Source organism: Stylophora pistillata, chromosome 10 (assembly GCF_964205215.1).
Source record: "Stylophora pistillata chromosome 10, jaStyPist1.2, whole genome shotgun sequence".
Lineage (NCBI taxonomy): Eukaryota > Metazoa > Cnidaria > Anthozoa > Scleractinia > Pocilloporidae > Stylophora > Stylophora pistillata.
The window spans coordinates 26,947,878-26,961,053 of NC_142528.1; the positions used below are offsets into that span (position 1 = coordinate 26,947,878).

The following is a 13,176-nucleotide window of genomic DNA, read 5'->3' on the forward strand; positions in this document are numbered from 1 at the left end:
CGAAGCAGTGTGCACGTGGAGAACGCAGCGAACGCAAGGAGAAATGCGTGGGTAGAAAGTCTAACTTTTCCTTTTCAAACCTCAAAGACTACTTGAAATTCAAATGGCTGAAGCCGAGGAATAACGAGGGTTATGAGGGACCGTGTAGAAACTTTGCTTTGTTGTTCATAAGCTCCAAACTGGCAATTTTACAACACGTAAGCTTAAATATTTTAATTCACTCATTCACTGTGCACAGGATCGCTTACAATTTTTTTTTCCAAACTTTAGAATCCCTCGTCCCTTTGAACGAAGTCATTTTGAGTTTTTAGACGTGCAAAAACTACCGCGAAGACGCTTAATTTATTAGTTTGAAACTTCTCAGCCGTACTAGGTTTGTAGTTCGCGTTGCTTAAAATTGAATTTTGGCGTGTTACAGCGACGTACTCTCCCCAAGCCTCGTCAACCCCGATAGCCGTAGCAGCGCCAGCCGTAGTGATTTGCTTAAACTCCCTATTATCAACGCACCAATACCGCTATATAAACTAGGTCATCTAAAAGATAGTGCTGCGGCACAAACTGTTGATAGTGACATAGTTTACGCAGTGATTCATCTAACTGCGCGTTCCAAGACTTACATTAACCTTTATAATTTGGATATATCAACAAAGTTGAAGTGGTAAATTGGCCACCGTAACGATTCCAAAAGCTGACGTTTCGAGCGTTAGCCCTTCATCGGAGCGAAAGACGAAGGGCTCCGACGCGAAAGGGCCCCGACTTTTATTAGAAGAGGGACATCTGGACAGGGGGGGGGGGGAGGGGTCTGAATACCACAACACCGCAAACAAAACAGAAGAAACACCGTACCACCGCGAGAAATATTAGGGAGTTAAAGCAAATCGCTACGGCTACCGGAAGTAAAATTGTCCAGAAACGAGTCATTGCGCATGTCAGTGGTTCCCATCCAGCCGTAGCGGGAAATCCTTCTACGCGAGTGGGAAGGTTTCGGCGTAGTCTGTGGTACGTGAACTTATCTCGCTTCTTTCTTCGCTTTATACATTCTCCTGAGCAATTTTAAATATTGAAATACACTTAACATCTTTAAAAATAGCTTATCGGGAATATTTATCAAGCTTGCTGTCCCTTACCGAGTGAATCTGCCTTTATTTTTGCCGCCGGGTTTGTCGAAGGATCGAAGCACTGTGCATATGGAGAACGCAGCGAACGCAAGGAGAAATGCGTAGATAGAAAGTCTAACTTTTCCTTTTCAAACCTCAAAGACTACTTGAAATTCAAATAGCTGAAGCCGAGGAATGACGAGGGTTATGAGGGACCCTGTAGAAATTTTGCTTTGGTGTTTATAAGCTCCAAACTGGCAATTTTACAACACGTAAGCTAAATATTTTAATTCACTCATTCACTGTGCACAGGATCGCTTACAATTTTTTTTCCAAACGTTAGAATCCCTCGTCCCTTTAAACAAAGTCATTTTGAGTTTTTAGACGTGCAAAAACTACCGCGAAGACGCTTAATTTATTGGTTTTAAACTTCTCAGCCGTACTAGGTTTGTAGTTCGCGTTGCTTAAAGTTGAATTTTGGCGGCCTACGGCGACGTACTCTCCCCAAGCCTCGTCAACTCCGATAGCCGTAGCAGCGCCAGCCGTAGCGATTTGCTTAAACTCCCTATTATCAACGCACCAATACCGCTATATAAACTAGGTCATCTAAAAGATAGTGCTGCGGCACAAACTGTTGATAGTGACATAGTTTACGCAGTGATTAATCTAACTGCGCGTTCCAAGACTTACATTAACCTTTATAATTTGGATATATCAACAAAGTTGAAGTGGTAAATTGGCCACCGTAACGATTCCAAAAGCTGACGTTTCGAGCGTTAGCCCTTCGTCGGAGCGAAAGACGAAGGGCTCCATTCGCTCCGACGAAGGGCTAACGCTCGAAACGTCAGCTTTTGGAATCGTTACGGTGGGCAATTTACCACTTCAACTTTGTTGATATATCCAAATTATTTCGTTACTCCCACCGACGCAGCCCCAAACAGTTTCTTTCGAAACTATCAGCCTTTATTGATGAGCTCAGAAAGACAGGCGAGAGGCCTTGATGAGCTCAGAATCAACAACTGGTTGTCTCAAGGTTATCGAAACTGGGATGATGCGGTTTTCAAGAAACGGATGAGGGTTTCTCGGGACACGTTTAGGTTTATTCTGGCTGAAATCGAAAACGACATCACCAAACAACCTACTCCAATGAAATGATTCGCTCCAATGAAATGATTCGCTCCAATGAAATGATTCGCTCCGACGAAGGGCTAACGCTCGAAACGTCAGCTTTTATAATCGTAACGGTGGCCAATTTACCATTTCAACTTTGTTGATATATTCAAATTATTTCCTTACCCCCACCGACGCAGCCCCAAACAGTTTCTTTAGAAACTATCAGCCTTTACTCCAATGAAACCCAATCCTACACCACCAGCTACCCAGTTAAGCCGTCTGTTTGTATCGACTTGCTCCTGGCTGTAAGTTCTTGACAGTGGGAGATTTATTTGGCATTGCAGCTCCAACTGCTCACTGCATTTTCCTGGATGTTCGCAAGGCCATTGTGAAAAATTTGTATGCCAAACCTCAAGAACATACAGATCGGGAAATGAAACCTCAAAACTAACCCTTGTTATCGCATCGAAAAGGAAATTGATTAAGATATATCCTAATAAGAGCATTTCTTTAAGGGCAGAAGATTTAAAAGCGCTAGCGAATGGCTGGAGTCGCACAGGCCCATCAGCACTTCTTAGGCCTAGTTTATACGTCGCGCTACAGTCGAATTTAATTCAGGCGAATTTAAGGCAAGGTCCTACAAGCAGTTAAATTCGACGATAGCACGACGTCTAAAACGAATTAAATTCGTCTGGTAAATTAAATTCGTCCTAGACGTTTTATCCGTCTTACCACGGATAAAATATCGATAACGCGTCTTCAGTTTTAACGTCGCACTAGCGTCGCGTCGAATGAAATGCATACATTTTCTTAATTTATTTTGGCGAGCCCGCAGCGACCTGTGGCGAGCTTTTCGAGTGACACCTCTGACCAGAGACACTGCATTTGGGAAGAGAATTAAATTCGACCGTATTGATTTCGACGCATAAAACCACGCCACGATTTATGTCGACGGAACGACGAATTTAATGGAATTAATTCGACTGTAGCGCGACGTATAAACTAGGCCTTAAACAGTCGAGTGCCTTTGGCTTTAATTTCCAGCTTACCGGGGTGTCAAGTGACTCCTTTCAGTGCTCTTATTCAACTGTCCTTCATTCAGTGATCAAGATAGTAGATTTGCCATACAATACTCGCGATAAGTTAATTTGCCTTTTCTAAGGAAAGTAGATTTAAAACACGGTTGAAGACATAGGAAATGTCCTTACATTAGTAACGCTATTTAACACAATACACTAAACAATAAGCATGGCGCAGTACACTTTGGTTAAATACAATGCATTCTGGTAAAAAGTGATGAAATCGAGAATTCGCACCTCCTTTATTTTTCTTAAAACCTGATTATGTAGTCCTAGGATTTACCTGGTCTGGTTTCGCTCATCTTTACCACGCGCGTTGGTCTGTAATTTGGCTGGCAATAGTCAACCTCGTTCCCAGGGAGCAGAAAGATGAGAGACCCTGGGAACGAGGTTGCTTGCGTCCAAACGAGCGATATTGCGAATTGAATGCCTGGTGCGATAGGTCAAGTTAAATATAATCAAACACAGCCACGGGTCAATCAGCTGATGTTTATTTTTAACTCGGATGTATTGTTAATTATTTTGTTCGACAATTAACCGCGGGTTATCAAAATCTGGTTTATTTCACCGAACACCGGTTTGAAATTACGAGCATCCTACACTGCAAGGTTTGAGATCCCCGCAACACCGCAACGTGAATTGTTCTTCCCCGCAATGCCGGAAAGGGGATAGGCCATACGTAAGTTTTGCCAACATATGTTGGACATGCATGTCCAATGTAAATTTACTTCATCATTTTGAATAGAAGAACTACTCACGCTTTCTGATGTTGTTGAGATAAGGAACAGAATTTTAATGTATTCTCTACACAGAAAATGGTGAACACTAAATTTCAGTTTTTAATTTGTAATGAGTAGTTTTTTCGGGTTCTTCCCTGGTTTAAACTCTCAGAAATCAATACCATGTAACTTCCTGTTATTCAATTCATAACAGTAAACAGTGAACAGGTGATGGAAAAAACAAACTTCTTTTTGAAAGGGTGTTATCACGACTATAACTCCACGTTCCCTTTACCTTGTTTGCAATCCGCATAGGGTACGACACCAAACTCTTGCTTTGGTCGATACAGCTTGGTAGATCTCCACCAGTCCTCTAAATTATACCTTTTCAGTAGCTGATAAAAATTCTTCCAGAAAACTATTTCTACATCTGATATGTCAACAATTGGTCTGTCATACTCTGCAGCTTCTTTCCTGCTTGGTCTGCAATCTGCGGACCAAGGCTTGGGAGGATGATAGCCGCCTTTGCCTCCAGCAAAGTGATAAGAGTTAAAGGGTCTGTAGATGATGAGTCTGATGTTGAATGAGTAAGGAAGTGCTCTCCAGTTTCCAGCATCGGCGTAATAATGCCAGAGCAAAACTTGATCGTCAGGACAAGTATCTCTTTGGGTGGTTTCCTGCCATAAGTCCATGATTTCCTGATAGTATTTGGCACCTGGTCTAAAAACAAGGAGACCAGCATTAAAGCAAGGATCTATTACACCAGGTCGCGCGCAAGGAACGGCAGCAAAGTCATCTGGAATATCAAACAATTCATCGATATTCGTCATCAACATGTAATCGGCGTCGGCATAAATGATTTTCGAAAATTCAGAAAATTTCCACGCGTGGAATCGAGTGTGTGTTCCCATAATTCTGTAGCCTCGTGGTCTTGCAAACAGTCCTTCGTTTCTTTCAAGGTTCATTTTTGCATCCAGCCAGTCACAGTCCATTGCTTCAACTAATCTAGTGTCCCAACCAACTTTCTCAAGTGCCGCCTGGGCTTCTTCGGTCACTGTATCTGAAATCAGGACAATCATATTCTTGTGGCAAGAGAATGCTTGGATGGAGTGAGCGAGAACCAACGCAGGAACGACGAAATTATCGTCCACCACAATTGTTAGCCACGTAACATCGCTTCTTGCTTGTACGTTTTCTTTGCACCATTCTTGGCCAAAACGACTTTCAATCTGATACGTTCTCCATTCCTTATGAGCAAGTTGTTGTTCATTGTCCAAAACTCTCTGTTCATAGCTTAAAGCTTCTAAAATAATGATCTTAGTGTATCTGAAGAAATACGAAAGCAGTATTGGTCTCCACGCAAAGACGAAAATCACCACTGTAATTAGTGATAAGAGCGTGATTGCGTAGATCGAACGATTTAATCCTCTGCCCATTTTTCGTCGCTCCATTATTGTCTATCAATTGTTATTCTGCCGTTGTTCTGTTGGTTTGCGAGAAGAACCTATTATAAATTTTCCGGTGTCGTTTCGAATGATTTATTCATATGTTATCAAATTTAAACTGGTATCCTCATGGGAGCATTAATTTACAGCCCTATAAACCACTTATTGGTCCACCAGTAAGAAAATACATTTATTTTACAAGCATCAAACAATAACAACCGGGCAAACGTCTGTGCAGCTATTTTTAAAAATTTCCTCCCAAAAAAAATCCTTTTTTAACATCACCAAATGTCTAAAACAAATTTTTTCGAGGTCTTCGTTTTCGAGAGGTGCGGTCTGCGGTCTGCGTATTTCGAGACACCTAATCTCACACGATTTGTATACGCCGAAAAAAGGGGTTCTGTCCTGGTGTACCGGTTCACAAGGGAATTACCATTGTTCTTTCTTTGTTTAGGAGTCATCGGTTAGCTATTGTGTATTGTTTGGTCTTTTGTATTCGCTCTTGTGAACCGGTACACGAGGACAGAACCAAAAAAGGTTTATTGCCTAGATATGAACTATTGCGATATTTGTGAGGTTTACCGACTCGGAAGTTTTCAAGTCGTTTGGAATTAGGAGATGAAATTTTTAAATAAAGAGCGAGGGAGTGTCGACAGCTGTTCTTCATCGTGAGTCCCCTGCAGGGTTACTCCAAATCTATTTTATACAAAGCTTATCAATCTGTTGCGTGTTACAGCAAGCGAACATCAACACCGAATGAAGAGCCAAGAAAATCGCGACCGGAGAAAATACCAACCAAACCAGGTTGGTATTTTCTCCGGTCGCGGAGGAATACAGTGAGGAATACAGTGAGGCGTGAGTAGTCCAGTGGTCAGTGCGCTGGACTCTAGGTCAGATGGCCCGGGTTCAAGTCCTGGCTGGGGCTCGACGTTGTGTCCTTAAGCAAGACGCTTCACTCACATTGCTTCGTCTTCTCGGATAGGACGTAAAGCCGGAGGTCCCGTCTCCTGCACCTATCAATTAGTTAATTTCGGCAAGGGACGTTAAAGAACCCACATCACGAGATTACTGTGATGTGGTCTGGCCTGTTTACTGGGTATGGCACATTTGCATTTAAACGAGCTATTCGCTCATATGCGATATGTGGCTAAATAAAGTTACTTACTTACTTAGGGGATACGTTACGGAGACATAGCTTTAAACAATCTTGTAAACTGTAAGCGAATTAAAGGAAAATTATAACTAGAAATAGACGCTTGACGATACGAAGGCGGGGATGTCTCGAAACTTCAGACCCCTTGAAAAGTGATTGAGATTTATGTTTTAACGCTGTTAAAAAAAGAAAAGTGATTAAGATTTCTGTTTTAACGCAGTGAATGAATATTTAGGACCTATCCGCACTAACGACAAATTTTCTGTCATCACCGACACTGTTTAAGTGCGAATGGTTTCTCGCGACTTGACAGTTCTTCGAAGCGGCATATGGTATTTCCAGGACTGGACTGGGCTGTGTTGGACTGGACTAGCAAAACGTGGACTAGTAAAACGAGGACTTGTAAAACGCGGACTAGTAAAACGAGGACATGTAAAACGCTGACCTGATTTTTCTCATGTTTTTCCTTGTTTCTAAATCGAATAAAACTTAACGGTAACGGACTTAAAAACAACAACAACAACAAAAAATTTCATACGAAGGCGATCACAAGTTAATGGCGAGCCAATTTTAAAAATTTTGTCCATTTGATGTTATGCCAATTCATTTCGACGGTTTAGTGAGTGACAATCCCTGTTTGACCTTTAAGCTACAAACCGGGGTTTGACATGCGCCAGATACAAACGATTTTATAACTTTAGGCTAAGAGAGAAGTCTTCTCTTTATGTGGCTAAGAGAGAAGTCTTCTCTTTATGTGGTAGAGAACCAGGATTTAAAAAAACCGCTTAAATCAAGTGAAATCGGTAAAATAACGACACCAGCAGCAAACAACACATGTATGGAACAAGGTAAGCCATTTTTAATTAATATTTTCATTTTTAACTATCTCTGTGGACATTTTGTAGAAAATCCCATACAAATCCTTATAAATATGTAAATTGTGTTCCTTGTGTGGTTCTCAAAGAGAGCTTGGGCCGCCTGTGGCTGGTCATGATAGTCCGTGGAAAGTGTCTGATCACAGAAAACTTAAAAGAGAGTCACGCCTTTTGAGTTTATCTTCTTCTCTACTTTGGTGAAAAATGAAGAATGAATGGTTTAAAAGAAGAAATGCCCCAGGATGGCTGTGGCTTGTTTCTCAAATGTTATTACAGGTTTAATTAACTGGAAACAGGACGTAGTGTCGTCAGAATCTCTATCGACGTACGATCTTCCCTTCATCACAACATCCTAGACCGTCAGACACTTCCAAAAGACCCCATTGTGACCTCTTGTCATTCTGTAGAGTTAGGCCATTCTAGTTCACTTAAAATGAAATAAAACTACTAGCGCTCCATCATAGATGCTGCCGTGATGGGGTTGGTTCGGCTAATCGCTACCTATCACGTGTTATAGTTCACCACTAAATTTTCTCCGATTCTTATTGGTTTAAATCGATCACGTGACGCGATAGTGTTCATCCGTGGAGAGACACTATCAGCCCATAGTGCCCGTCGGCGGAAAATACCCGGATGGATAGTGCTCGTCCGCGAAAAACACACGGATGGATTGTACTCATCCGTTAAAATTTTTGAATGGTTTGACGGCCGCGAAGTTAGGCAGATCGGAAAAAGAGTGACTTTTCAATTCTGGCTGCGAGTTATTGACATTTGTGACAGGCTGTACGCATGAATAAGTATTTGATTGATCTGCAAATCGGTGGGTTTTGACTGTTTTTCAACTGGCGCGTGGAAGAAAATTTAGTAGTGAACAATAAAAACAATAGAGTGTTTATGTCTCGGAACTATCGGTCCGATAGTTTCCCCTTGGAAATTTGATGTTCTCAAAACTAGCATATTTTCCCTCGAAGCTTCGCTTCTCGGGCAAATATTTGTTTTAAGAATATCAAATTGCCGCGGGGCAACTATCAACCGATAGTTCCTCGACAGAAACACTCTATTGTTTAAATAGATAGTAAGTGAAGTAAGTAGCCGCCCAAAACAGAGTAACAAACTCAAAACATAAGCCTGTCTTGTTGTTTAGTAGTTTGAACGATCAGTAGACTTTGTTATAAAAAAAACAAAAACAAAAACGAAAACAAAAAAAAACAAAAAACAAAAAACAAAAAAAAACAATTAGATCATTCGCTTTAGAATTCTTTCCCAGATAGTCGAGAGCCAAAAAATTCGGGCTCGGAATCTCATTCTTGATTACCACTTGATGCAATGCCTTCCTTCCTCAACCAATCGAGCTCGAACATCAAATCATCGCGATAGCCTTGTGCGCAGACCTTCCATGATCAAGCGGCTATTTTAAAGTCTCTCTTCCACATGTTCCTAAAACTAATGTCCAAAGTCCAAAATAACCCACCAGTGTCCAAAATGAGAAAGCGGCCACTAGTGTCCAAAATCGAAAATCGGCAACTAAAGTCCAAAATGCGAAATCTGCTACCAGTGTCCAAAATTTAAAATCGGCCTCAACTGTCCAAAATCAAAAGTGAAACACTAGAGTCTTTCTTTATTACATGTGACCAACAATCTGTAATTATCAATCAGTGACATCGATTCAAAATCAGGTGAAGTTCGGCTTTCTATCGTTGCCATGATAACATATGGGGCTTTGCAGGCAGTAGCCTTGAAAAAAACTGCATGCTCAATCCACTATGGGTTTTTAAATGTTGTCAAAAGCTGGAATCGGTTTTGAACTTTTTGCAAAGGATTACACAAAAGAAAGCAATGGCCGAGCGACTTTTAACATATAATTTGCTATAAAACCTAGCGGCGTGCATTATGGGATAGGAATGACTCTGGAAAATATACAAGTGACTCTACACGAACGCTACATATATCGTCATTTGTCACTTTTCAAATTTCACGAGGACGCGACCCTTAGCCAGAATACATTGCTTTGTAAAACAATGACTGATAAACCACCGGACTGGTCCACTTTAATCAACAAGAAAGGGGAATTTGTCCGTTCGCCGTCAACTTTTCGTGACTGGGTGACAGCTGACGGATCGAGCGGTTTTCCAGCTGAAGCAAATCGTTACCACCTTTACGTATCCCTGGCTTGCCCTTGGGCTCACCGTACATTGATTGTGCGGAAGCTCAAAGGGCTTGAAAATGCTATATCCCACACTGTAGTTGACTGGCTCCTTGGTCCCGAAGGGTGGTTATTCACAGACAGCAAGCCTAAGTGCTCTTTAGATAATGTAAACGGATGTCAAACGCTGCGAAAGGTGTATCAACTCGCCTCTCCTGATTACGAAGGCAGAGTTACGGTACCTGTGTTGTGGGACAAACACAAGAAAACGGTCGTCAATAATGAATCCAGCGAGATTATTCGGATGTTCAGTAAGGAATTCAACGCGTTCTGTACCACAGACGAGCAGAGGAAACTAGATTTGTACCCAGAGCACCTAAAAGAAAAGATCGAGGAGCTCAACAGCTGGATTTATCCGTAAGCTGCAGTATTTGAAATATTACGTAATCAATCTAGGAATGGTAGATTGTGATCGTGATCGTGATCCACTTTAAATATTACTGAAATGTTTGATATGTTGAGTAAATTAATGTCATAATTTTTGTCTCAATTTTCATGCATAGAAATATTATCTAGTATCCACAACGTACCGTGAGGGTGGAGGAAAAGGGTCTCTCTAACCACTCCCACCCTTTAACACCTGTGGGGAGTTTTTTTCCAAGTTCTAAAGCTATTTAAACATGCCCATGGAGTTGTGGAAGTGGGGAGGGAGTTGGCAGATGGGAGGGAAGGAATGAACTCTAACCACCCTTGACAATATCTCTTTGGACTGTTAGATGTCTGTTTTTCTCTGGTTTTGGAGTGAGCACAGGACACAAAGCATGAAATTTAGATCAGGGAAGCACTAGCATAACAACACTTTTCAAAACTTATCAATATGTCACAAATTATTAACCCTTCAATCCGCAGATCTGATTGTTAATTCTCTCCTCTTTGGGAATTTTATCTTTTTTCATGTGCAATCAAAGAAACATCAACAATGGTGTTTACCGCTCAGGTTTTGCTACATCACAAGAAGCATATGATGCTGCAGTTAAAGATGTCTTCACTCATCTTGATAAGGTTACAAATAGCATTATTAATTTTTCATTGAATATTCCAGTGCATGTATAATTGGTTCAAATCCATAAAATGCAGGGCTCAATACTAACAGCAGCCAACTAGCCATAGACCAGTAGAAATTTAGTTTTGGCAAGTGGTTTTCGATTTCCACAGGCCAGTTTGGCTAGTAAACAAACTGAAATTGTTGTAATATTTAAGTTGTCACCAGCCACTTGGCTAGTAAGTTGAAAAGTTAGTGGAAATGGCTGAAAATACATTTGCTGATTTGTTTTTCTTTGATGTGCAGGTAGAAAACATCTTGAGCAAATCACGTTATTTGACTGGCAACACCATCACAGAGGCAGATGTCCGTCTTTTTACAACTCTTGTTAGATTTGATATGGTCTATGTTGGACATTTTAAGGTGCTGCAGAATTAAGAAACTTTATATATTGTCTTAGTGGTTCAAAACTGCAAAGATTGTCAGGAGAATGTATCAAAGTGTCATTCCTGAGAGTGAAGTTTATAACTGATTCAGCTATCCCTCTGTAACCACCATCCAATGGACAATTAACTCTTTAATTATTACCCTCAAGATCTGATTATAAATTCTCCCCTCTACCTGCTACACATTTCCTTGTAAATTGGTTATGAGAATTTTGTGTTCAATCAAGGTAACAACCTCTACCTGATAAGTTTGAGTATTCTCACTCCCTTTTTTCTGGATAATGTAATAATATTACAGGGAGAAGTTACATTTTAGTCACTTAAGTGAGAATTTGAAATCATTAATATAAAGATATTGTTTGATAGACTATCCAGTGTGAAAATGCATTTTTATTAGTTGGGAAGATTTTCTGTTAGATCTTTGGAGTAACCAATTATCATTATAAGTTATCCAGTTTCACTTTTTATTTTATATTATTTGTAGTGCAATAAAAAACGCGTTATGGACTATCCAAACATGTGGGGATATCTCCGGGATTTGTATCAAACAAGTGGAATTAGTGAAACTGTGGATGCTGAACACATTCAAAAGCATTATCAGGTAAACAGATACTTGCATAATTTCGGAAAATTAAGATTTTTCTTTTGCAAGGTCCAACAGAAGTTGTCTAAAACCTTTAAAAGTTTCATTTTTTTTTTCTTCGTTGGTCAAGAGAGTGGAGTTCATATGCACCCTGGAAGTTTCTCCCACTCGCTCTTGTTATATCGATGTTGTGCATTTTCATTATATTGCCACCATCACACTACCAATTAATTATTATTAGTTGAAATAATTTTGAGTGATGTACTGGTATGCAAATTAGCATGAAGCTAAAAATGAAGTGATGATGGAACAGTATTTTTTCTTCTTTTTTTTTTTTTTGTTTTTTTTTGTTTTTAGATTTCATAATAGAGAAAGCAATTTAATAATGTTTTAACAGCTTCTTTTTGTAAATTTTGTTACAGCAAAGTCACTTGAAGATCAACCCGTATGGTATTGTGGCCATTGGCCCAGAGCTTGACTTCAACAAGCCACATGGCCGTCAGTGACGAGCTTCTAGGAGAATTATAATAAACTATCTTACATCTCAATACATTGTAAGCTTACACAACTATTGTTATTTGAATTTATCCATCAGCTCATGGTTTCCTGTGGGTCCACTTGTTTCATCTGTAATACTCTCTTACTGCCTTCTTCAACTCTCTAAAATGTCATCAATTCTAGTTTCATAACCTTTTGAACAGTAAAATTGATCTGCTCTTTTTTCAGTTTTTCTCCTAAAACTCATTTTACTCTTCTTAAGTGCAACAGAATCTCAAATTTTATTGTTATTAAACTTTGTAGACCTTTTTGTGCCAAAGGAACCACTATTTAAATTGATATTTTTGGCATTTTTTTTGCAAAAAAAAAAAACAGTTTTGGACTCTTGCTATACCAGTAAGTATTTAAGCATTATTTGTATCAGTAGTAGTGTAAAGTCAATTTAAATGATTAAGTTAAACCTTGTGAAATGGGGTAAATTATTTAAGCACATGAATTTAAAATAAAAAGAGGGGACCATTCTTTCTTTTATTTCTGATTTGTTACCTTCAGGTATGGAAATTCTTTACCTAAGGTTTTGGAACCATGTTTTTCTGCTTGCACAAGTCTAGGTTTTGTAACCATGTTATTCAGCTTCTTTAAGGGAGTAGATAGGGGGGTGGCCTATGTGTAGCCATACCCTCCCCCCAAGGAAAATCAGTTCTCTCTCTCTTCCAATTCTCCTGGGGGTAGGGTGTGACTACATGTAGGCTATTACAGGAGGGTCTTAGGTTGCCTATGACTCCCCCTACAATATTTAGGTGGCAAAAAACTGGTGAGAACCTTCTGATTGACAAAGTGCGGCCCCTTCTTGGAAAAATCCTGGCTATGCTACTGTTCTCTCTTATTTTTTTCAATCACTTCTTGTGTCAATCTAAACTGGGTGTTATTTCCCATTAGTTGGGGGAAATTTTCAGTGAAGATTGAAATGGTGTGGATCAAGT

General features: G+C 40.0%; 2 protein-coding genes across 2 annotated transcripts; one reads left to right on the forward strand and one right to left on the reverse strand.

Moving 5' to 3' along the window:
- Positions 1–3,763: 3,763 nt before the first annotated feature.
- On the reverse strand, positions 3,764–6,211 carry LOC111319904 (glycogenin-1). The gene has a single exon (XM_022922626.2). The coding sequence runs from the start codon at positions 5,457–5,459 to the stop codon at positions 4,281–4,283; it is 1,179 nt and encodes a 392-aa protein (XP_022778361.2). The 5' UTR covers positions 5,460–6,211; the 3' UTR covers positions 3,764–4,280.
- Positions 6,212–9,234: 3,023 nt separating this feature from the next.
- Positions 9,235–12,724, forward strand: LOC111323284 (uncharacterized). Its single transcript, XM_022926600.2, has 5 exons — positions 9,235–10,041; positions 10,593–10,686; positions 10,973–11,089; positions 11,597–11,713; positions 12,118–12,724. Exons 1-5 carry the CDS (start codon positions 9,383–9,385, stop codon positions 12,199–12,201), a joined length of 1,071 nt encoding a protein of 356 aa, XP_022782335.1. The 5' UTR covers positions 9,235–9,382; the 3' UTR covers positions 12,202–12,724.
- Positions 12,725–13,176: the final 452 nt, after the last annotated feature.

Bases quoted from the DNA above. Each gene is read 5' to 3' on its own strand.
- LOC111319904 (XM_022922626.2), bottom strand. From the start codon at position 5,459: ATGGAGCGACGAAAAATGGGCAGAGGATTAAATCGTTCGATCTACGCA.
- LOC111323284 (XM_022926600.2), top strand. From the start codon at position 9,383: ATGACTCTGGAAAATATACAAGTGACTCTACACGAACGCTACATATAT. The intron at 10,042-10,592 runs GTAAGCTGCAGT...GTGCAATCAAAG, and splicing joins CTCAACAGCTGGATTTATCC to AAACATCAACAATGGTGTTT. The intron at 10,687-10,972 runs GTTACAAATAGC...TTTGATGTGCAG, and splicing joins TCTTCACTCATCTTGATAAG to GTAGAAAACATCTTGAGCAA.